Source organism: Poromitra crassiceps (genome assembly GCF_964638095.1).
Source record: "Poromitra crassiceps genome assembly, chromosome: 3".
Taxonomy (NCBI): domain Eukaryota; kingdom Metazoa; phylum Chordata; class Actinopteri; order Beryciformes; family Melamphaidae; genus Poromitra; species Poromitra crassiceps.
Window position 1 is genome coordinate 65,896,494 of NC_139625.1, and position 25,985 is coordinate 65,922,478.

Here is a 25,985-nt window from a genome sequence, read left to right on the forward strand (position 1 = left end):
ACATTTGTATATGTTAACATAACATGTATTAATCATCTACAAATGTATATTCATGTTTTGTAAATGGTTAGTTCATCATTAACTAAAGGCTTATAAATGACTTACAACTGAACGTTATTATAAAGTGTTACCAAGTATATCTAAGGCTATGCACTCAGCCCTCTGTCACCTTGTCTCTCATAATAATACAGTAGGTGTCTATGTGCAGTGGAGCGTCTAGGTGTTAAAACCATTCCTCTGTCTCTCTTGCTCTCCTTCGCTCTGCGTGTCTCTCTGTTTGTTTCTCTACCAGGTACACATTCACAGGGATTTACACCTTCGAGTCACTTATAAAGATCCTGGCCAGGGGCTTCTGTGTAGGGAAGTTCACGTTCCTCCGGGACCCATGGAACTGGCTGGATTTCAGTGTTATCCTCATGGCGTAAGTATTGTGACAACCAGCGTTAGGATCAGCTTAACGCGATGCTAATCAGCCCTCTAGCCTATTAACTCCCGCTAAATGAGAGGAAAATGACCGAGAATGTGGAAGCTTATGGTAATCCAGATTCCATAGCCTTCTCAGTCCCTCGTTCTCTTTTCTAAGGCATAGCCAGAACTCTCAACTCTACTGCCATAACCCCTTATAGTTATAATGGATGTGCGCCCCAAAGCATGCAGTATCTTGGCCCACATTTTCTGCCCCATACCTGTGACTCGTGAAAACACAGCCTTCAGCATTAGGTTACACACAGTACATTATGCTTGTAGTATTTGCAGATGCTTCTGTGTAGAATAATTGAGTTATTCTCTTGACAGATGATGTAATAAGACTATAATCTTGTTTTGTCACATTGTTTGTTTGAAAGATTCCCATATTAACTCGATGATACTTGTGAGCAGTGCTTTATTTTTCCGGGTGTTTGCAATGGGTTTGTGCTTGTTGTGCCATGCTGTGTAGTAACTGTGATTTGATCCTGCAGGTATATAACAGAGTTTGTAAACCTAGGCAATGTTTCAGCTCTGCGCACGTTCAGAGTATTGCGAGCTTTGAAAACTATCTCAGTCATCCCAGGTAAGGCTGCCAGCACTGCTGCCATGTCCTCCCTGTGTGACCCTCTGTCGTTCCCTCCCCTCACCCGTCCCCCCTCCCAACCCCTTTTGTCTTGTCATGGCGTGGGTGTGCGTTTCGTTTGTGTGTGTGTGTGTGTGTGTGTGTGTGTGTGTGTGTGTGTGTGTGTGTGTGTGTGTGTGTGTGTGTGTGTGTACCCCCTCTACCCTCTCCGAAATGCCCCCCACCACTCCTCCTCCCCCTCCCTTCCCTTACAGATATGTCACAGAGTTTGTGGACCTGGGCAATGTCTCAGCACTGCGAACCTTCAGGGTTCTGCGAGCCCTGAAAACTATATCAGTCATCCCAGGTGAGAGAGCCATCAAGGCCCACACACAGGGTCAAAACAAAGAGCTAATGAAATGCTAACGGCTAACAGCTGGCGTTTCGCTAACATCCGAGCACCGCCCCTCCTCCCCCACCCCCCTCCTCTCAGCTCATCTCACTGTAGCTAAAGCCTGATGACGCCCGTCGCTATCCCTCATGCTACCTTCATCCCAAGGCCAGTAAAAGCTGGAATCTGCCTCCAATCTGCACAGATTGACAGGATTCATAGCTTTTAGATACATTCGTTAAGACCGAATTCTCTTTGGATGAAATCTATTCTTGCCTTGGGATTTGTTTCTCCTTTTTTGCATGAGACATTGCAAAAGCAGATTTTCTGTTGGCAACAAGCACTTGTGTGTGTAGGGTTCCTCCTTACCTTGTTTTCCTGTGCATGTCCTGTTCAATGTTGTGTGTTTTGGGGAAATTGTGACATGGTGAGTGGTGGCTGGGTAATTGCATTACAAACACTAACACACTTCCTGACACACACTAACAAAAAGCCCATTCGTAGAACATCCAGTCATTGGCTCTGTGTCAAAAGAGTAATCCTACAGTAAACAATACATATTTCTGCTGTTGCAACTATTTAAACATACTGTAACTGTTTCAATGACATTTTAACCAGGAGACAACACAACAGTAAAACAGTAATGACTTATTCCTGTTAAAGTTCTATAAACTTACAGAAAGAATATGCTTCATTATAGGGCCACTTTGCAGATTTCTAACCAGCTTTGTATTATTACAAAATTGGTAGGAGATATGCAAATAATGTTTAACTTCCCTCCATCATTCACATAACTTCCAGGTCCAAATGAGGTCATTTAGAACAGTTTTGCCATGGTATCACTATAATGGTATCACTATCATTATCATTATAGAGTACCACAGGGATTACCTATTTTTGTAGGCTTAACCAGAAATCGCCAACATTTTGGTTTGTCACGCCTTTTGAAGGGTTTTCTAAAAATCACGTAAAAAAACAACGCATTTACATTCCTAAAGTCATAAAAGTTATTCACGTTTGTGAAGATTATCCTGCTGAATCCAAATTCGCGCTCCTATAAACTTTTGTTAACCGCAGACCTTATTTTATGCATTTAAGTGAAATACCCATTCTAAAACCCCATTTACTTTTCCCCTGACGAACCCGGAAGAATACTTCCAGACTCATTCCTGTGGTGCTCTATTGCTCTCTCTACCTTCATTCGCAGAACTTCCTGGACCAAATTACATCATTGTGACATAATTTGATCCAGGAAGTTCTGTGAGACGGGGGGAGCTCTCGGTCCAGGCAAGATGGACGGAAGTTAACCATTGTAAATTTTGCATATACTACTGATTTTGTAATGATACAAAGCTGGTTGAAAATCAGCAAAGTGGCCCTTTAAGATGAGCTTTCCAGAGGCCAATACCATATAGCACTATAACAATGGGCAAGAGCAACATCACTTTCTCTGGTGGTTGATCCATAGCGGTGATCTGTGTCAGCCTGGTTCCTGTATGTCAGTTCATACAGGAACCTGCCGTGCAGATCTCTTTGGCTGCTTGCTACTAGCTCTTAGCTCTCATTAGCAGCTTCTTCTCCATACACAGCCCAGTCGCCATAAAATGTCAGCATTTGTATGTTTCTAGAATCCACGGAAATGTAAAATATGAACATTTCTGAACGAAAATAAATTGCATATCACGTTTCTAGATAATGTTAATATTAATGTTATTCACATCATAGCGTCTGAGGACGTGTATAACATTAATATTCACGTTCACGACTGTCTCATGTTGAAGTACATCGCAGACGCTCACCCTAAAATCCAAATTACATATTTTTCTTCTTACCTGTAGTGCGATTTATCCATCTACGGTACATTGTTTTGTGCTAGTTGCTTGACTTTTGGAGATATCGGCCCTAGTGATGTCTGCCTCCTCTCCAATACAATGGAACTGAATGGCACTCAGCTTGTGGTGCTCAAAATGGCAAAAACATACATTTGAAAAACTCAACAGCAATGTCTCTTTCCAGAAATAATGGCCCGGTTACTCAAGATAATGCACAGACCTTGTTATGAGCAGTTTCATGTAGGAACTATTTTCTTTCAACTAATCCACTCCCACAGCTGCTAGCTATCTGCAATTTCATTTAGGAACTATAGCAGCTAGAGCACACATGGGCAAAATACGGCCCGCGATGGAATTGCATCAGTTTTACAGTGCACCTGAACACAACATGCAAGATACCCGCTGAATAAGTGTCCAAATGTTCATGTCATTCTGGCCAATACGCCACTTCTGTTATAACATTTCAGTCTGGAATATGGAATAGGCTATCTTTCAATCATCTTTATGACTAAAAGGCTAAAAGTAATCTCATGTGTAAGAAATGACTGTTCTACATTCATTACTTGCGGCCCTGGGGCCGCATTTTGCACATGAGTCTCTAGAGCACACATGGGCAAAATGCGGCCCCAGTGTTTTGTTTAAAATGAAGGTTGAGATTGTAGCCATAAAATGCCACATTTTAGAAACGTGATATGCAACGTATTTTCGTTCAGAAATGTTCATATTTAACATTTCTGTGGATTCCAGAAACATATGCCATCATTTTATCCTGGCGAGTGGGCTGCCATACAAGCTTGTGGACCTCATTAGCAGTCAGTAATCAGTCTGCGATGTGTCTCTCTCCACCGCCCCTGCTTCCCTTCCCTATGTCTTGTTTAGGCCTGAAGACCATCGTCGGCGCACTGATCCAGTCAGTGAAGAAGTTGTCTGACGTGATGATCCTCACCGTATTCTGCCTCAGCGTCTTCGCCCTCATCGGCCTGCAGCTCTTTATGGGCAACCTGAGGCAGAAGTGCGTGCGGATGCCGGTGGCCAGCAACGCCACCAACGTCACCCTCGACGACATGCTGCTGCAGAACACCACCCTGCTGCTGGACGTCAACAGCACCTTCACACAGAATGACACAGACTCCTTCAACTGGACGGAGTACATCAGCGACGACCGTAAGCCCCGAGTGAAGAAAGCCAAAGCAAAGCCTGCCCCGTGCTGTTATTAGAGTTGTTTTACAATACCAGTATCGGAAATGCCTCAGACACTGCCTAAAATGCTGGATCGGGTATCGGCGAATACGTGAGTCTATGATCGATCCGATGCCACGTAACTTTTTAGCCACGGAAAAAAAGTAGTTTCACCCGGAAATCAAAGGGTTTAACCTGAGCCAGGCCATACAACAATGATACAGTTGCAAGCAATCTTTTGACATCTATACAGTGTTGGAACAGTTTTTTTTATATAATCATATGTATTTGTATTTTTAATGCACTGGTATTGGATCGGTACTCTGTATCGGCTGATACGCAACTTCAGGTATCGGATTTGGTATCGGGAAGGAAAAAAGAAAAAAATCTGAACATCTCTAGCTGTTATGTCTGCCAGGCTCCCAAGGGGTTAACCAGGGTCAAGTTAGCATCCGTCCCAGACCTCGTGAGTCATACTGGCCACTTCATATGCAGAGATGGGTGAGGGTGGCGGGGGTGGTGGTGGGTAGAGGGGGTGGCATACTGGCCACTTCATATGCAGAGATGGGTGAGGGTGGCGGGGGTGGTGGTGGGTAGAGGGGGTGGCATGCCGGCACGCTGCCGTGATCGGGAGTGACAGCGATGGCTAGCAGCAGGGGCTGCGCTCGCTAACAAGGGCTGGTGGCAGAATGCGGCAAATGTGGCAGATAATCGCCACAACAATATTTTCTTCATTCTCCCATACCCCATCTGTGTGGCATGAGCAGCCTAAAGTGCTAGGAGATGGTGAGTCACTGACCGCCAGTCAGGATGTCGAGGAGACATCCACCAGCTACATGACAAACCGATGTCAGGGAGAGAGAGAGAGAGAGAGAGAGAGAGAGAGTCAGAGTCAGAACAGATTAAAATGGCATCGATATTGTAAAGCCTGGCCTCTTAATGGCAGCCATGGCTATGGAAAACATGATCGTAGCTCGCACTGTACATCTATAAGTAACACAAGCTCGTGTCGCGCAAAAAAAACAACACCGGACTATAATGAGAAAACGGATGACTCATGTTTCATGGATGTCTGTGACCAATGGAGCAGAGTGGCTGGGTGTTAAAACAAAAAACAAATCACCATCTCATCTAATACATCCAATTTCTGTGGAAACCAGGCTAATGTCAATTTTGAAACAGTGTGTCTGTTTCTGCGCTCGCTAGAAAGTGATATTGGCTTCGTTGAGAGATGATGCAGACTCTCTCTCTCCTCTCGCCCTGAGCCACTGCACAATGTTATACTATACCTGTACTGCATTCTCTAACCTGTTGGTAAACAACACTGCAATCTCTGCTTTGCAATGTTCATTACAATAATGCAATGTTCCTGCCATATTCTGAGGCAACAACTGCAAATTATAAAAGAAAATATATATATAAAGATCGCCCTCGTCTCCCAATACCCCACTAAATGAGCGTTTCCTCTGTCTCCTCTCCTCTAGGTAATTACTATTACCTTGATAAACGCAGGGACGCTCTGCTCTGTGGGAACGGCAGTGGTGCTGGGTAAGTCTTGACATGTTTTATTTATATGGCCAATTAGATGCTCCACAAAGCCCAGCATACACAATTACTGTCTACCCTCGCCCACCACACTGAGGCATCACAGGAATTCAAACTGCTGGTTATCCATGGGCATTATGGGCATGTTATGTCATATCATGTGTATTGGCTAATTCTGACCAGTGAAGGGGGGCACCAACTTTTAAATGTTAAAGTAAAGTAAAGTAAAACATGTGTTTTTCTTCGTGTTCCTTCAGTTGGATGTCTGAGCTTCACTGTGCAGAATGATGTCTGTGCAGAGTTTGACACTAGAAGGCTGTTTCCACAATCATCTGCTGAAAGTGGAAATTTTCTCTGAGCTCACTGAAAAGGCCATTTTCAACCAGCATGATTCATGACATCATGAATACTGCAGCCAATCCCTGTCCAGTATTCAGCAGTTAAAGCCGTTGTTTGTAAGCTGTGATTGGTTAGTTATGTTCTAGAACTTCTAATGCAGATTGGTTGCTTTTGAATTTTTAATGAGGCAGAAGGAAGGAAAGTCATTTCAAGGATTTTAACAAGATAATTACCGGTAACCTTTTTGTGTGGGGATAAACCATCAGACACAAATTATTATTCCAAGGTAGAAAGGAGTAAAGTGCACAATTCTTGTATTAATGGGAGCTTATCTGCTGTACTAAGAGTATTCACATACATCTTAAAATATGAATTTAGGAGGTTAAAAAAAGGAGAGTAAAAACAGCAGGGGACAAAAGGCTCCATACTGCTCCTCTGGCGTAATCCAAGTCTCTAGAAGCCCCAAGCTGCCAAGTTGACTTGAAAATACATAATTTACACCCTGTTTTTAGTTTAAATCCTCACTGTAACTCACTGAAAGTCGCATTTTCACTTTCACTTTCAGCTCAAATGCCTCCATTTGTGGAGAGAGAGTGGCTCTATTTTTTTCTGCCGTAAAGCAATCCAGCAAATTTCCCATGAAATCTGCCCTGTTGCACAATGTTAAATGCAGTGTAGAGGCTGCTAGAGGCCAATCTTTTTGGTGATAATCTTGTTTATTTACGTAATCATACTCAATTTGTCAAATCAGAGTGGTAAGGGTTTCTGATGTGAAAAGTGTGGGAATATTCCATGTTATTATTGTATCTGTTTGATGAAGCTTTTTTATTCTTCAGGTGGTGTCCAGAGGGCTTTATCTGTATCAAGGCAGGACGTAACCCAGACTACGGCTACACCAGCTTTGACACCTTCAGCTGGGCCTTCCTCTCCCTGTTCAGACTCATGACTCAGGACTACTGGGAAAACCTCTACCAGCAGGTGTGAGGACATTACACTAATTTGGTGCCCTAGGCGAGATTTGACCCCCCCCCCCACCACCACCACATCACGAACAATTATTATTATTATTATTATTATTACATATTATTATTATTATTATTATTATTATTACCATTATTATTATTATTATTATTATTATTAATAATAATAATAATAATAATCATCATAATAATTTTGCCCTTTCTTCACAAACTCCATCAAAGCTGCCACGATTATATTTGTTTTCTCAGCAAGAGTTGTGGTCAGGCAGTAATTAAGAAAGCCTAGTTAGGGTACCTAGATATCTCCAATAGTTAATCTTTTACTGGTTTTAAACAGTTGTATAAGAATCTACTACTAGGGGAGCAGGTCTGCAGTCACTGACCTGGGTAATGAGCCAACACTTGCAGCTGCCTCATGGCCTAAGCCCGACGATCCTAAATCCTTTTTTATTTCTTTACTCCAAAGTTTCCCATCTTCTTTTTCTACATATCTATCACTTTAACTGTCTCTTCTTCTTTTTCTCTTGCTGCAGGACAGGCACCCTCTGAAAACCAGCATTTTTGCTGAGTAGGGCTCAAAAGTATTGTACTTACCTTTTATGGTGTTTTTATGTTTTTTTTCCTGTTAAATAAATAAACTGAAACTGAAACTCTCTCGCACTCTCTCCCCCCTCTCTCTCTCTCTCTCTCTCACTCTCCCTCCCTCAATTCATGGAGCTTAATTGACAGGACGTACATGTGCACATGTTGCCAAAGCATGGATTCAAACATAAACTACTACTGGCTCATCCACAACCGTTCTCTCCTCGTCTCTCTGGTCTCTCTTGGGTCTGTCAGACGTTGCGTGCGGCAGGGAAGCCCTACATGATCTTCTTCGTGCTGGTGATCTTCCTGGGCTCCTTCTACCTGGTCAATCTGATCCTGGCTGTGGTGGCCATGGCCTACGACGAGCAGAACCAGGCCACCATTGAGGAGGCGCAGCAGAAGGAGGAGGAGTTCCAGGCCATGCTGGAGCAGCTCAAGAGACAGCAAGAGGAGGCACAGGTAGGTCATTAATATCTAGCCTGGTAAAAAACATGCTGATAACGTGATCTCACATTCTGTTTCGCTCTATGTATAAGTCCGGACTCCGACCCGTCTACATTATTTCAGTGGGTGGAAGTACTTGCCTTGACAGACAATTCTTTCAGCCAATCAGGGTCGCCAAATCCAATACAAATCCACGACAAAAACGTCTTTTCTGCTGAGAAACTCTGCTGGTGCATAATTGTTGTTATTGAGTCTATCTCTGCAATAACTGGACTTATGGCTGTGTTTAACGTTTAACTCTGCCAATGTTAACTTTACCGCTCGTTGCTTCGGGAGCTGCCATACTAATTGCCAGCGGCGTCCCTAATTGGCTGGTTATGTTGTTAACTACGAGGTAGGTCTCTGATTGGCCCGTGCACTTTGTTATTATTTCTGGAAATTGCTGCGGGCGGGCTGGAGGCCAGACTGATCCGCAGAGCAAAACAGAATGTGAGTTCACGTGATCAGGATGGTTTACCAGGCTAATCAATATCATCTATCTATCTATCTATCTATCTATCTATCTATCTATCTATCTATCTATCTATCTATCTATCTATCTATCTATCTATCTATATATATATATGTATATATATATATATATATATATATATATATATATATATATATATATATATATATATATATATCTATGACAATTTATTTAGTTATGGTAGTTATACGTAGTAATCAGAATTAATTTGACAATGATTTAGTGATGTATAAAAATGCTACAACTACAGTAGCGCCTATAACAAGTTGATGTTGGCAAACTGCCAGGCTCTTCTATGCCAGGGACATTTTAAGATCTCGCTTACCACTCATTTATTTCAATGGCCTTTTAATTTCCTCATTCTGACCTTCCTCTCTTCATAAACGATGGTGATGATGATGATGATGAGGACGATGAATATGATTTACATGACATAGAGAACTAGATGAGGCATGGGATCTCATTTCATCCTGTTCAAACAGACAAGAAACAGGCTGGGAGAAGCTCTTCATATGAAACTGGGGAGACTGTTGATGCTTACAGTAGGTAGGCTTGGAGTCTTGACATGGCCAGCTGCCAAAAGCACTGTTGCCCTGGGCAACTGAGGGATGCACTGTCCTGGATGACTGACGGCCCCACTTCCTCCCCTCAGGAGTCGGGAGTCCTTGGTAGGCCTAGAGACAGAGGCTTATGGAGGGCATGGAGAGGAGAGGAGGGTGGCGGGAGCACACTGGATTATCACAATTTACTTCCTGTTGGTTTGCTGGTGATCTGTGAGATGTGGATCAATTGTATAGAAGGCTTTGCCTGGGTCCAGAAAAAAGAAGTAGGGCGTGCACATCCGCTTCTTCCACATCCTTTTCTGATGAAGACCGTTTGGTCGAAACGTCAATAAACTGACCTGGGAGCTGACAAAATATCAGTGTGCGGACTCTATTTATTTTCTAAGTTATTTGCCTGGGTCCAGACCTTCTAATCCACCCACGATTAGCCAATCAGCGTCAATAAAGAGTGCAACGGCCAGGACTAAGGCCGTTGTCAAGCTGTTGTCAAGTGCGTCTCACCTACAGTAACAACAATGGCAACCGCGATAGACAATGCTATTCCGGCTGTTCTAACTAAATTTAAAAAAGTACCAATTAATTTGAAATCCGAGCAGCACTCTGCTTTGAAGAAAAGGGAGATGTTTTTCGCCCCGTTCTCCCCACTGGATTATATTCAGGCGGATACGTTGTTGGTCTCTTGTGATTGGTTAGGGAAAATTGAATCCCCTGCGGGATTTTCCCTACGGAAATCAGTTAGAGTTAGAGTAGAGGAAAAGTCAGACTGAAGAGGAGTGTAATAAGTTGACAATTCAGTCTGATATCAGGCTACAATTGTATAGAAGGCTCATTAGACTTCAAGATCTTTCCTCCCAGTTAACCTGTGCCATAGTGTTTTAACCAGTTAACCTGTGCCATAGTGTTTTAACCAGTTAACCAGTGCCATAGTGTTTTAACCAGTTAACCAGTGCCATAGTGTTTTAACCAGTTAACCTGTGCCATAGTGTTTTAACCAGTTAACCAGTGCCATAGTGTTTTAACCAGTTAACCAGTGCCATAGTGTTTTAACTAGTTAACCTGTGCCATAGTGTTTTAACCAGTTAACCTGTGCCATAGTGTTTTAACCAGTTAACCAGTGCCATAGTGTTTTAACCAGTTAACCTGTGTGCCATAGTGTTTTAACCAGTTAACCTGTGTGCCATAGTGTTTTAACCAGTTAACCAGTGCCATAGTGTTTTAACCAGTTAACCAGTGCCATAGTGTTTTAACCAGTTAACCAGTGCCATAGTGTTTTAACCAGTTAACCAGTGCCATAGTGTTTTAACCAGTTAACCAGTGCCATAGTGTTTTAACTAGTTAACCTGTGCCATAGTGTTTTAACCAGTTAACCAGTGCCATAGTGTTTTAACCAGTTAACCAGTGCCATAGTGTTTTAACCAGTTAACCTGTGCCATAGTGTTTTAACCAGTTAACCTGTGCCATAGTGTTTTAACCAGTTAACCTGTGCCATAGTGTTTTAACCAGTTAACCTGTGTGCCATAGTGTTTTAACCAGTTAACCAGTGCCATAGTGTTTTAACCAGTTAACCTGTGCCATAGTGTTTTAACCAGTTAACCTGTGCCATAGTGTTTTAACTAGTTAACCTGTGTGCCATAGTGTTTTAACCAGTTAACCTGTGTGCCATAGTGTTTTAACTAGTTAACCTGTGCCATAGTGTTTTAACCAGTTAACCTGTGCCATAGTGTTTTAACCAGTTAACCAGTGCCATAGTGTTTTAACCAGTTAACCAGTGCCATAGTGTTTTAACCAGTTAACCAGTGCCATAGTGTTTTAACCAGTTAACCTGTGCCATAGTGTTTTAACCAGTTAACCTGTGCCATAGTGTTTTAACCAGTTAACCTGTGCCATAGTGTTTTAACCAGTTAACCTGTGCCATAGTGTTTTAACTAGTTAACCTGTGCCATAGTGTTATAACCAGTTAACCAGTGCCATAGTGTTATAACCAGTTAACCAGTGCCATAGTGTTTTAACCAGTTAACCTGTGCCATAGTGTTTTAACTAGTTAACCTGTGTGCCATAGTGTTTTAACTAGTTAACCTGTGCCATAGTGTTTTAACTAGTTAACCAGTGCCATAGTGTTTTAACCAGGTAACCTGTGCCATAGTGTTTTAACTAGTTAACCTGTGCCATAGTGTTTTAACTAGTTAACCTGTGCCATAGTGTTTTAACCAGGTAACCCGTGCCATAGTGTTTTAACTAGTTAACCTGTGCCATAGTGTTTTAACTAGTTAACCAGTGCCATAGTGTTTTAACCAGGTAACCCGTGCCATAGTGTTTTAACTAGTTAACCTGTGCCATAGTGTTATAACCAGTTAACCAGTGCCATAGTGTTATAACCAGTTAACCAGTGCCATAGTGTTATAACCAGTTAAGCTGTGCCATAGTGTTTTAACTAGTTAACCTGTGTGCCATAGTGTTTTAACCAGTTAACCTGTGCCATAGTGTTTTAACCAGTTAACCTGTGTGCCATAGTGTTTTAACTAGTTAACCTGTGTGCCATAGTGTTTTAACTAGTTAACCTGTGTGCCATAGTGTTTTAACTAGTTAACCTGTGCCATAGTGTTTTAACCAGTTAACCTGTGCCATAGTGTTTTAACCAGTTAACCAGTGCCATAGTGTTTTAACCAGTTAACCTGTGCCATAGTGTTTTAACCAGTTAACCAGTGCCATAGTGTTTTAACCAGTTAACCTGTGCCATAGTGTTTTAACCAGTTAACCAGTGCCATAGTGTTTTAACCAGTTAACCTGTGCCATAGTGTTTTAACTAGTTAACCTGTGTGCCATAGTGTTTTAACCAGTTAACCAGTGCCATAGTGTTTTAACCAGTTAACCTGTGCCATAGTGTTATAACCAGTTAACCAGTGCCATAGTGTTTTAACCAGTTAACCTGTGCCATAGTGTTCTAACTAGTTAACCTGTGCAATAGTGTTTTAACCAGTTAACCAGTGCCATAGTGTTTTAACCAGTTAACCAGTGCCATAGTGTTTTAACCAGTTAACCTGTGCCATAGTGTTTTAACTAGTTAACCTGTGCCATAGTGTTTTAACTAGTTAACCTGTGCCATAGTGTTTTAACTAGTTAACCTGTGCCATAGTGTTTTAACCAGTTAACCTGTGCCATAGTGTTTTAACCAGTTAACCTGTGCCATAGTGTTTTAACTAGTTAACCTGTGTGCCATAGTGTTTTAACTAGTTAACCTGTGTGCCATAGTGTTTTAACCAGTTAACCTGTGCCATAGTGTTTTAACTAGTTAACCTGTGTGCCATAGTGTTTTAACCAGGTAACCTGTGCCATAGTGTTTTAACCAGTTAACCTGTGTGCCATAGTGTTTTAACTAGTTAACCTGTGTGCCATAGTGTTTTAACCAGTTAACCTGTGCCATAGTGTTTAACCAGTTAACCTGTGCCATAGTGTTTTAACTAGTTAACCTGTGTGCCATAGTGTTTTAACCAGGTAACCTGTGCCATAGTGTTTTAACCAGTTAACCTGTGCCATAGTGTTTTAACTAGTTAACCTGTGTGCCATAGTGTTTTAACCAGGTAACCTGTGCCATAGTGTTTTAACTAGTTAACCTGTGTGCCATAGTGTTTTAACCAGTTAACCTGTGTGCCATAGTGTTTTAACCAGGTAACCTGTGCCATAGTGTTTTAACTAGTTAACCTGTGTGCCATAGTGTTTTAACTAGTTAACCTGTGTGCCATAGTGTTTAACCAGTTAACCTGTGCCATAGTGTTTTAACCAGTTAACCTGTGCCATAGTGTTTTAACCAGTTAACCAGTGCCATAGTGTTTTAACTAGTTAACCTGTGCCATAGTGTTTTAACCAGTTAACCTGTGTGCCATAGTGTTTTAACCAGTTAACCTGTGTGCCATAGTGTTTTAACCAGTTAACCTGTGTCATAGTGTTTCAATCAGTTAACCAGTGCCATAGTGTTTTAACTAGTTAACCTGTGCCATAGTGTTTTAACCAGGTAACCAGTGCCATAGTGTTTTAACCAGCTCACAATACGACTTGGGGTTTGTCACTCATCCTTTCCACCTCATCCTCATTAGGAGCACTTCAAGATACCTTTTCCAAGCTCGCATTTTACTACTGTTTATTTTATGCTATGTTGTGTTCTGAGTGCGAGCTACTGTAACCTGTCCCAATTTCCCCCCGGGGATCATTAAAGTCTTTCTGATTCTGATTCTGATTCTGATTCTGATACTTTCCATTGTCTTCCATAATGCTGCCCTGTTTATAGTTTCCTCTCAGATCACTTACCTTACTTACCCTGTACATTAGTTATCCAGGTTATTGTTGTTGATTGTTTTCTAGTTGCACTGACAGAAATAATGATTTGGTGTTTGGTTACTCATAAGTCTTCTGTCTATTATAGGCATTCTTAGGCTTGAGCACATTCCCTCCATTCAAAAAACAAAACAAAACATACTGTAGAGTCATGCTCAAAAATTTAAGAGAAAAGGCCCGGGGGAAAATATCCAAATTAACTGTCAAATGTGGAAGCTAAAATTATGGTCTTTGAATAATTAATTATTGGGACACATCTGTATCTCTCATACTGTACCTTTTGCATTTCTGTTTAACCTTAATCATTTTCCTCCGAGGCACCAGACTTCACCCTCTCAAAATCCCCCGGCTTTTCTGTGGAAACTAGGCTAATGTCAATATTGAAACAGTGTGTCTGTTTCTGCACTCACTTGAAAGTGTTATTGGCTTCCTTGAGATATGATGCAGACTCTCTCTCTCTTTCTCTCTCTCTCGCTCCCTCTCTCTCTCTGCCTTTCTCTCTCTCCCTCCCTCTCTCTCTCACCAATATCAACATACAAGGCTGAGACTGTGACTCTGATGGGGAAATGCTGCATTTTATGTACAACCTTCATCAAATATGATTTGATGAAGGTTGCTTGTCTTGTCTTTCTAATAGGGATCCAATCTTAAAGAATGTGTCCCCACACTATACTACTGTATATAAAACAAAAAGCCATCAGGATGTTACCTAACTCACTATTTAAATTTATTTTTTCCTTTTACCTCAAGGAAGATTTTTTATACAAATGCAAACATTTTCAGACAGTTCGGTTTCAGTTTATATGAAAAAATTCCGGCCTCCATTTTTAGAAGTTGTATGAGGCTAAGTCGATGCTGCTCTCTCTCCTCCGCTCTAGTCCGAGACGGTGCTCCCGTCGCTATGACAACTCTGTTTGTGCTCCCATTGGCTGGCAGGTTGCCGCGGCAGCAGCCACAGAGAGCGGCGAGTACAGCGGGAGAGGGGCCCCCACCTCCGAGTCGTCCTCAGGGACGTCCAAGCTCAGCTCCAAGAGTGCCAAGGAGCGACGCAACCGGAGGAAGAAGAGGAAGCAGAGAGAGGAGGAGGAGGAGAGGGGGGGCCGCGACAAGTTCCACAAGTCTGAGTCTGAGGACAGCATCAAGCGCTCCAACTTCCGCTTCTCCATCGATGCCAACCGGCTTTCCTATGACAAAAGATGCTCCTCACCCAACCAGGTAAATGAGTGGTTCTCAAACGTTTTCCCCTCAAGGACTCCTAAACGGACACAAATTACACCACGGACCCTCATCTGATTAGATTTTTGCTTCTAGATGTTTTATTACAGAAAGTGTATGAAACCCATGACCAATAGTCATACATTCTGTCATTGTGTTACTTACATTATGGATGGAATTATAGTGAAAATAAAAGTATTCCCCTGTTTGCTGGGGATTCCCTGGAACCTCCTCAAGGACCCCAGGGGGTCCCTGGACCCCACTTTGAGAACCACTAAGGTAAATTATTCACTGGGAAAGCAGCATTATGGCTACCTGAGGAATGAAAATATACAGAGTAAGGCGAGACTAATGTATTAGATATTATTAGTAAATATCGGCTGTCCACTGTCAGTATGATGGAAGTTCCCTGACCACAGTAACATAAAAACACTCATCCCCAATGACACTTTCTTTTCTTTGCATATTTATATTTTATTTATTTATTTATTTCATTGTTTCCCCTTACCATTATGAGTTCCTCTACCACTGAATATCTAGCCTGAGAACCTGACCAATCTGTGAGCTCATGTTTTATTTGCTCTGACAGATGCGTTTGGCCCCTCCCATTTGAGCAGATTTCCACTCAGCCTGAAAGCTGCGTGGCCAATCACAAGCATTTGATACAATGACAACAGAGGAGCACCGTTGAGGCATTTTCGTGCATACCAATCATACCAATGGCGAGAGATCCTTGCTGTTTTTGACTTCCCTGAAATATATAACTGGTTTTTAAATAACAGACTACCATGTACTCACCTTAAACAGTTATCAGGACATTAACAGGAGGACTTTCTCATGGCAGAGCATCAGCGTAAGAGGCTATAAAGTTACAACTATGCTAAGCTAACTTTATAAACATTTCCATGGTTACCAGGCATATACTCACTTTCTGCTTTCCCGTTGGCAACGCTCCCTGGAAATCGAAATTTAACTGAGAGATTCCAGAGTCATTCGTATTTACGAATTGGTCTGGCAATGTCAGGCTACTGAATATCAGCAACTCCAGTCTATAAATATCAGTATGGATATCGACCTTCATAATCCCATATCTGTCAAATCCTCGTAAATCATTGAGATCAGACACCATTAAATTATCTGTCATCCAGGTATCCAAGACTCTAAATCCCTCAACCCTTTAACCCATCGCCCCCTCTCTCTCTCTCACTCACTCTCTCTCTCTCACTCATTCTCACTCACTCTCTCTCACTCACTCTCTCTCTCTCACTCACGCACTCTCTCTCACTCTCTCTCACTCTCTCTCTCTCTCAGTCTCTCCTTAGTATCCGGGGTTCCCTCTTCTCCCCGCGGAGGAACAGCCGTGCCAGCCTGTTCAGCTTCCGCGGCCGGGCGCGCGACGTGGGCTCGGAGAACGACTTTGCTGACGATGAGCACAGCACCTTTGAGGAGAGTGACAGCCGGCGCGGCTCGCTGTTCGTGCCGCGCCGCCTGGAGCGCCGCTGCAGCGCCATCAGCCAGACCAGCCTGGGGGCGCCGCGCATCGTGCTGCCCGCCAACGGCAAGATGCACTGCGCCGTGGACTGCAACGGAGTGGTGTCGCTGGTCGGTGGAACATCCGTACCAACCTCCCCTGTAGGTCTCCTGCTGCCTGAGGTGACTTAACGGTCTCACAGGCCGCCTCCCACTTTACACCCTTGATTTATTCCTGTCACTTAAGCCTCAGGTGTCGTTGCTAAATAACGGAGTCCTAGTAAGTGGTAGGACACATCATAAAAAATTTAACATTTTAATTAAAATAAAACAAAATCTCCAGGTGAGATACAGTATGGAAGAAGATGGAAGAGGAGCCAGACGTGAAAATTGTATTTCTGAACTAAATTGTAGTTCTGAAGTTAATCTCAGAATTCTGACTTTATTCTCAGGATTATGATTTTAAACTCTGAATTCTGACATTTTTCTCAGGATTCTGATTTTAAACTCTGAATTCTGACATTTTTCTCAGGATTCTGAGATTCATCTCAGAACTCAAATACAGTGTGGCCCTAATCCTGTTCCGTAGATGTATAATTACCTTGAATAGGAAATGTGTTTATCCTCATGGTGTGTGTGCTTCCACCTAATTTGTATACAACTGAGATTTGCGTACGCAATAGTCATCCCCAAATGAGTAGATAAAAGATCAGATCCACACTCAGTTGAGTTGTAGATAGTGTTGGATCATTCATCACTAGTTGTGAAATGAGAACACACAGTTCAGAATAACCACGTCAGACAAATAGCATGTGAATGGTAGTGGTCTCATTTTTGCCCCCTCTTTTAATGAGTTGGGGCATTTGCCATGTATGGGAGAATGCCTAGCTGTCACAGTAGACACGAGCTGCACTGTGGAGTCAATAGATTGAGTGTAAAAAGATGTTCATACATAAACAATTGATTCCCGATAAATTGGTTATGTATGAATAGGGTTAGCTACCGAAACCAGGGTACCAATATGGTACCGGTGCTTTTACAACCGGTACTACCGGTACCGAATTGCAACGCAGATTTACATGTAGGTTCCTCATTTAGGTGCCATGCCCGAGCTGCTGAGGGAAATATCCGCCCTCTGGTGCTCCGGAACTGGCGCTGCATGCACCTTCACTTATATTATAGGGCATAACACATAACATTATTGTTAATATTGAAATCCTCTTTACAGCCTCTTAAAAAAAGTTTAAATCCGCTTTATTTTTATTTTTTTAAGTACCGTTTCAGGCACCGTTTAGGCACCGGTACCGTTTTAGAAGTATCGTTTTAGCACCGGTATCGGAAAATATGAAACGATACCCATCACTATCTATGAACATCTCTGGACCACCATTGGACAGGAGAAAACTGTCAGTAGGAGCCATTCTGCATCGTCTACCATTCCTTAGGTTACCATTGAGAGTAAAAGCAATGAATTTCTTGTGGTGATCAGAGTGATCATTAAACAATGTGACGAGGTTGCTTAAAATAGTTGCCCCATCTCTTATACCTCTTCCTTTCTGCAAAATGTTGCTTATGTATTTTGACCCTAATGCTTGCATTTTGTTTCTTTAGGGAACAACTACAGACACTGACATGAAGAAGCGCCGTTCAGGTTCCCACCAGCCATCCATGGATTATTTGGATGAACCAGGGGCCAGACAAAGAGCCATGAGTGTGGCCAGTATCCTCACCAACACTATGGAAGGTCAGTGATGTTACCTCCAGACCTGGTGCTTACATTCAGATAGCGTCAGATAAGGTGTCCCTCAAAACCATCTGGCACTAGTCCTATTATTTTAAAATCAGGAGGGCAGTACAAGCTGGATGGATAGCATATCTTGCAGAAATGCCACTGCATCATCCCATCATAATAAAATGTTGCTCAAATGTTGCTTTTCCAGAGCTGGAAGAGTCGAGACAGAAGTGCCCCCCCTGCTGGTATAAATTTGCCAACACCTATCTGATTTGGGACTGCTGTCCCACCTGGCTGAAGATCAAAGAGGTCGTCAACATGGTGGTCATGGACCCGTTTGTGGATCTTGCCATCACAATCTGCATTGTCCTCAACACCCTCTTCATGGCCATGGAGCACTACCCCATGACTAAAGAGTTTGATAATGTCCTGTCAGTCGGAAACCTGGTGAGTATGTTTCTGAACACAACCCCACCCCACCCCAACCCAACCCACCCCACCCCACCCCACCCCACCCCACAACCCCCAAACCCCACCCACCTCCATTGTATTTGGCCAATTTCCCCTGCTGTCCCGGTCACTGCTCCACCCTCCCAGAAACGGCCAATTGTGCCTGTATGGATACCCGACCAAGCCGGAGGTAACACGGGGGCTCGAACCTGCGACCCTCATGTTGGTAGGCAGGGAATCTGCTGCACTACCCGGATGCTCATGTGGAACACTGCTAAACACTCTGACTGACCAAAAAAACTAATTTTGGCTTCAATGTTTCATTAGTTGTGAACCTGCAAATGATTCAAATACAGGTGTTGAAGTGGTGTTTTGCTCCTCTTTGTCATTAGGTGTTCACAGGCATCTTCACAGCAGAGATGTGCTTCAAACTCATCGCCCTGGATCCCTACTACTACTTCCAACAGGGTTGGAACATCTTTGACGGCATCATCGTCAGCCTCAGTCTGATGGAGCTTGGCTTGGCCAACGTAGAAGGCCTGTCTGTGCTTAGGTCCTTTAGATTGGTAAGTGTGCTGATAAACTGTCATCTCTTGCTACATCTTGCTGCAATAGCCATGTACATGTAAATATATATATAAATGAAGTTAAGATATCATGCTGGAATAGCTTCCTCAATAGCATGAGGCGAGCTATAATGTGCAACATATGGAAAACCAGTGATAGGCCTGTAGGTCACTTTTTGTGGGGACCAGATCACCTGGTAAGCATGTTCTCACTGTTGCAGTGGTGCTAGACTCTTTGAGGCCCAGATCCATGATTTTTGGCCCATAAAGTCCTTAGCTTAGCTTAGCTTAGCTTAGTTTAGCTTAGCTTGTGGATGTCCAAAAAGCCCACATTCAGAATCAGAAGTCAGAAATTCTTGACCCACTGTAACTCAATAGTAAGGTAAGAAGGTGTTTTCCAAATTCAGAAGACAGTATAACACCATTAGCTTCTGCATGCCAAATAGCTTTTTGGGGGCAGTTTTGCCACTTTGTATAAGTTTGACTTTATCACAGTCAAAATAAATACATTCCAGAGGAGATGGCTTTTAAATAGTTGTACTTGATCAAATAGCAATACAATAAATGTGACACAGTCTGATGAAAGGGGTACTTGTTGTACTCAACCATTGAAATCGCACAAGATAAAATGTTTTTTGCTGAATTGTTCTCAACTTTTTTCATATTATGCAAGTTTAGATGTTGAAGAATGCACTCAATATAACAAACAACAGTTTTATTATTATGGTTTGTTTGCAAACTAAGCTTGTTCAGGGCAAATCAAGCTTGTTCACCAACTTTCAGGGCACTTTGCTCTGAATGTTTCTTTTAGGAGTAGGTACGTTCAAATAAGCATCTTCTTCAACTATTTTCAGATTTCAGTGTATGACATCATTTAAAAGCTTACAATCTGCACTTTTACAATCTGTAAAATAATAATAATAATAATAATACATGCTTGTGAATTAGGGCTATATAAATAAACTTGACTTGACTTGACTTAATAATAAATTACCTTATGGCCTACTTGTTAGCCAAAACACCAGTCCCTGTCACAAATGCTTTTGTTTCTTTGTGGATATTCTGTTCAATGAATATTTAATGCCAATTATACTGTTGGTTTACATCCAGAAGATGACACACTCCATCTGATGTTCTTGTCAAAACAGCTCAGGGTTTTCAAACTGGCCAAGTCATGGCCCACTTTGAACATGCTGATCAAGATCATCGGGAACTCGGTGGGTGCTCTGGGGAACTTGACTCTGGTGCTGGCCATCATCGTCTTCATCTTCGCTGTGGTGGGCATGCAGCTGTTTGGAAAGAGCTACAAGGAGTGCGTGTGTAAGATCGCCGATGACTGCCAGCTGCCTCGCTGGCACATGCATGACTTCTTCCACTCCTTCCTCATCGTGTTCCGCGTGCTGTGTGGCGAGTGGATCGAGACCATGTGGGACTGCATGGAGGTGGCTGGACAGAGCATGTGCCTCATCGTCTTCATGATGGTCATGGTCATTGGAAACCTGGTGGTAGGGGGTTCTTTTTATAGATTTTCTTTCCTTAATCGTGGTTTTTAATTGGTTAACAGTTTTTATTGGTAACAGGGCTGCAACTAACGATTATTGTCATCATCGATTAATCTGTCTCGGTTAAGTGATTAGTTGTTTGGTCTCAAAAATGTCAGAAAATGGTGAAAAAATGTCGATCAGTGTTTCCCAAAGCCCAAAATGACATCCTCAAATTGTCTTGTTTTGTCCACAATCCAAAGATATTCAGTTTACTGTCATAGAAGAGTAAGGAAACCAGAAAATATCTACATTTAAGAAGCTGGAATCAGAGATCTTTAAAAAAAAAAAAAAAGATCAAGCCAATTAATTGATTAAGAAGAAGAGGAACTGGACGGACAAACCCGTCTTTATTTGTCACATGAACACACCCAACACACGCATGTGGCCAGCCACACACACACCCATGCTGACGGTGGCCGGTGAAACACAGTCTCTGCATTTATCCCATCCAGGCTTGTCCTTCCTCCGGGGGGCAGCCAGGAGCAGTGGGCAGCTTTCTTGTGTACAGCGCCCGGGGACCAACTTCAAATGTTGTCATCACTGGTCAGATGACGATCTTCTGCATGTTGTTGTTGTTGTGTTTGTTTGTTTTTTGGGGGGGGGGTCCATATCTATGTTGTATGGAGGAACCCCAGGGGAGCACGGGGAGAACATGCAAACTACACAGAGAAAGGCCTTTTTTGATGAGATAGCCCACCTGGGCATGGGCATGGGCACTGCCCAGGTGGGAATCGAACCCAGGACCTTCTAGCTGTGAGGCGACAGCGCTACCACTGCGCCACTGTGCCCCCTATCAAATGACGATTAATTTAATAGTTGACAACTAATCAATTAATCATTGCAGCTCTAATTGGTAATAGGGGTGGGACAAAATATCGATACTCACGGTATCGTGATATTTCCACTTGCGATACGTTATCGATACACTGGCACCAAGTATCGATATGTTTATAAAAAATAAAAAAATTTTTTTTTTTAAATAAACAGGCTAAAATATTATGCTGTGTGTGGTAGTTGAAACATAGTTTCAAGTTGACGTTTATTTATGTTTGTAGTTGAAACAAAAACATAAATACTGTAGGCTACATGAATGGAAATGTTTGATCATGAATATCTACTTTTAGAAATTATATAGTATTAGAAATTAGCAAAGTTGACCAATCAATTAGATGGAAAAAGGATTGCAATCAAAGATGACTCAATTTCCCGTGTTCGTTAATTCTGGTGGAGAGTGAAAGTGAAAAGAGAACAAACGACAACAAGTCTTGGACTGAAGTTCAGGTCTCCTCCAATGAAGAAGCAATCTTTATTTCATCAAGCAGTGGTTTATATACAATCAAATTAGAGGCTGGATCTTAATAGGGGAGTTTCCATGTGTGGGTATGCAGATTGCCAATTTCGCTATTCTCATTGGGTGCTTATCTTCCTGGGGGGTGTGCAAACAGGTGGCTCAAACTGTGTACGTGCACATACATACATATGCACACAGAACGTCCTGCGCACACACATACACGCACACACTCAGAGAACATCCTGTGCACACACCTACACACACACATTCAGCATCTCATACGTCACAGGCGTCAGCTCTCAAAATGCATATCATGCGTCACAGGCGTATAACTAAACTAGTGGAAAAACCCTGTGGTTAAACCATGCATGCTTAACCTCTGTTCTTTATGTCTTCATGGGGACTAAAAGACGGCACCTTAACCACAACGCCTTTACTGAGACGGGAGACGACGCAACACCTCTTAACCACAATAGGCATGGAAATAAACGTCCATCTTACTTTTAGATAACTGAACTGTCGACACTTTTGTGTGTGACCTCAGCAGAAATGTCAAATGGGGACAGGGGACCTGTCTGCAAACCATTTTCCCCTCCTGCTTTTATGAGGAGGAACTTTGACCTTAAGGAAACTTGGATCAATTCCAACAGACCCCCTGTTTACATGATTTACTTATGTAACTAAATAGTTGAATTTATCCAATCTAAATCAATAATCATTTACCTGTATTTTGTCCTAACCCTTCAATTTTATAGCAGCATTTTAAACATATTAAAAAGATATTATAAAAATAAAGATAAAATAAAATCCAATAATCATAGTATAAAAATACACAACTCAAATAAATCTGTTCCAGGATTCATGACCTCTTGTCTTCAAGCTCCATATTTCCAAGGACTATGTAAACACTGCCTCAGTGAATCTATGAGATTTCTTCCACCATCCAGGCCATCGTTATGACCTTTCAGAGATCCTTCTATTCCTACCGCTCTGTAATAGTTGTGTCTTCATTTAAATTCTGAGTGAAACAAATATTTTAATAAAAATATTAAAAATATAAAAACATACACAATGTTAATAACATAAAAGTATAAGAAAATAGAAACATACAACCACATCATACATCTTAGACTGTTCACTTCGCCCAAGAGCACATCAACTCGGTAAAAACTCCCGGAGACCTGTTTTTATTTTCAGGAGAAACCTTGTTGATGTATCCTGTGGGTCTGTGGTACATTCAATGTTCCTAAAAACAACAAAAGTCTATTATAAACTATAAAATTCAATATTGCATAGATTGACTTTTTCAAGAGTCCTACAAGAGTCCCCTTAATTTTGTTTTAGCAAGCTTTTGTTTTAAGAGTATAAAAGTATAAAATGATAAAGAAACAATATATTTTCCACGCTCTAAGGCCAGTTGGCCTCACTCAACTGCCTATATTATTTTCATAACCTCAGGTCCCAGCCGGTACACCTGTTTTTACATCTTTTGTGAGGAGCACAAATCTAGGAAGCTTGTAACCCCATGTCACAAGGTTACGGCGTTTCTGTCCCTCTCTACACTATTCTGTCTTTACCTCACACCGGTTCATCTCCTTCTTCTTCCCATTCTAGTCTGAGCAACAGCATCTGTCTCTCCAGGATTGGTCCAGCGTTTTGCTTTGAGCTGCTGGTGGACTGCCCTAAAGGCTTCCTCACTCTGATTTCCCTTCTGCAACTGCTGAATATAAGCATCTTAACCTGTACCAACTACAACTCTCCGTTCCTTGGCGTATCACGATACGTTACAATATGTTATTTGTTAAATCAATTCACCTATGGAAGAAAAGATTAATACACACATGCTTTCTATTATTTTATCCTAATTTTAACTTAATTAGGTGAGAGTTAATGAACTGTTAAAAGTGATCTTTCGGTGACCCTCTAGACACAAGTAGCTGCAGGTTTTATTGTGGGCAGGATGTGGAAACTCCCCCCCCTCTTTTCTACGGGCTTTTTAGAGACATCTTCGTTTGCTGGATAATCTACACGATGCGCTTCTTTCCATGCGGTCAAAACCACATCAAATACATACGTCTGTTAGTTTCGATAGCGACTGATATACGCCTGAATGAACTTTTGGCCCCGGTGAGCTGCACCATACGCTTGCAGGAGACCCTGCAAGAGATCTTTGCAGCAAAACACCGCCCGATGACAGTGGAGCAGAGGTCACATGAAACAATAGAGCATCAAAATGTGTATTTCAAAAATAACATATTTAAAACATAATAAAATATATAATTGAATTAGCATAATGTATTTCAAGATGAAAATACATATTACATGATTAAATATCAGAAAACTGAGGAACATACTACATACTTGACTTTCGACATCCATAATCTTGCACATGAGCATAACTAAGCTTAAAAACATTCAAAATAACATTATCTCTGCCTGAGATTGGCATCTGTGTCCCATTCGAAGCCGGATACCTGAATGAGGAAAGGAACGTGAGAAATCCTATCAATCCCTCTTTATACACCTTTAACAAAGATGTATAACTACTTACTCAACTCCGCAGCAAAACGGATCTTTCCTTTCATTCTGTAACATAGCCTGTACTCCATTAGCATTGCAATTTGAATCATTTTTAAACGTACCCTTCACTTATTATCGCAACTGTTATACTGACTATCCTGGCCGGCTCGAGGCACCGCCCTCTTTGTGCATAGATGATTGACATATCTCCAAACTCCTACTCAGGCATCAAAGCCCATGCCACCTTACTAAACGAACCATGTCTACCAAAAACGTCTCTTCCCACTACAGTGAAACCGGCCGTAAACCCTGGCCTGCAACGGGCAGCCACCACATACATCGGAAGCTGCAAACACTTTACCACTCCCCTAGACTTCCAATTACGGAAGATACCGTTTCCTTTTCCCGTTTCCCAAGTCATGTAAACAGTGTAATCTTCCATCGGGGGCTCTAAATTGTACTCTTCCTCCACGTTCCAGCTTACGACGATACCGGGGGGCAATCGGATCAGCGCCACCTCAACAGTAACCCTCGAGGGTCTATTAAAATCGACCGCTTCAACGCTCGATCCGTCTGAAAGATAGTGGACAGTGCTGTCTGGACCATTGTGAATTGGGAAAGGAGGTAGTGACTCCATCTTTTCGGCGCGTCTGGTCCACTAAACTAACAGTCTTAGGTAATTTTCCAGTCTCCTGGTTCCCCGATGTCTCCACTTCCTGTGTACAAAAACAGACACAGTCAAATCTCAACATCGACACACTTGACCCATCATCAGCTAACCTTTCCTAATTCGTCATATTATTTCTTCCCATACCCCAGTTCCCAAACTCTGCCCTCTTGTCCCAATTTATACAACGAATGCATGAAAATTTACTTAGATCCTCATTATGTAAAATTAAAAGCCGCACCTTAAAATTGTAGTCAAAAGATCGGAATTTGTGACCTCAAAAAGAATCAACACAAACCTATAACAAATATAATCTCACTCCATGACATGACACTGATTTTTTCTCTCTAGTCATTTACTGAACTAGCTTAAGTGTAGTGCTTTGGTGAAAGTTTCCTGTATGACATCTCCACCCAGCATTATCTCACAGTGTGCCTGTTTTCAGACAAACTATTTTAATTACGACAATAAGTCTCTTCAGCAGATGATGTTTGAAATGTGACCCCCTCCCCAATCCTTTACATTTGGTTTTAATGACTTTCTTCTTAGACTAGATGGCTCCCTGGGGTGCATTTCAAGCTTACAGCGTTTTCAATGTACTGACTTTGTGGTTTTGTGACATGTCTGTGATACTGAGCTACTGGATATCTTTCAAGACTTCATGGAGGCTGGCTAGACCTCCCAGTTCACTAGTGTGTGGAGGCTGGCAAGACCTCTAGATAGAACAGTAACAGTTAACATTGTTTACATACTTCAAATGCACCCAAGGACAGTCTTGTCC

General features: G+C 42.1%; 1 protein-coding gene across 4 annotated transcripts in view; it reads left to right on the top strand.

The window, feature by feature from the left end:
• Positions 1-25,985, top strand: part of LOC310772869 (sodium channel protein type 2 subunit alpha-like) — a gene marked incomplete at both ends in the record, with an annotated part of 73,170 nt that overhangs the window by 12,688 nt on the left and 34,497 nt on the right. Inside the window, 12 exons of one of the 4 annotated variants that reach the window (XM_083632809.1) lie at positions 293-421; positions 960-1,051; positions 4,133-4,417; positions 5,917-5,980; positions 7,153-7,294; positions 8,134-8,340; positions 14,686-14,964; positions 16,276-16,617; positions 18,046-18,178; positions 18,375-18,613; positions 19,009-19,182; positions 20,331-20,687. In XM_083632809.1, coding sequence (XP_083488935.1) covers positions 293-421; positions 960-1,051; positions 4,133-4,417; positions 5,917-5,980; positions 7,153-7,294; positions 8,134-8,340; positions 14,686-14,964; positions 16,276-16,617; positions 18,046-18,178; positions 18,375-18,613; positions 19,009-19,182; positions 20,331-20,687 — 2,443 coding nt within the window. Of the gene's footprint in view, positions 1-292; positions 422-959; positions 1,052-1,305; positions 1,398-4,132; positions 4,418-5,916; positions 5,981-7,152; positions 7,295-8,133; positions 8,341-14,685; positions 14,965-16,275; positions 16,618-18,045; positions 18,179-18,374; positions 18,614-19,008; positions 19,183-20,330; positions 20,688-25,985 lie in introns of all 4 variants that reach the window. The other 3 variants (XM_083632808.1, XM_083632811.1, XM_083632810.1) reach the window with 3 other exon arrangements.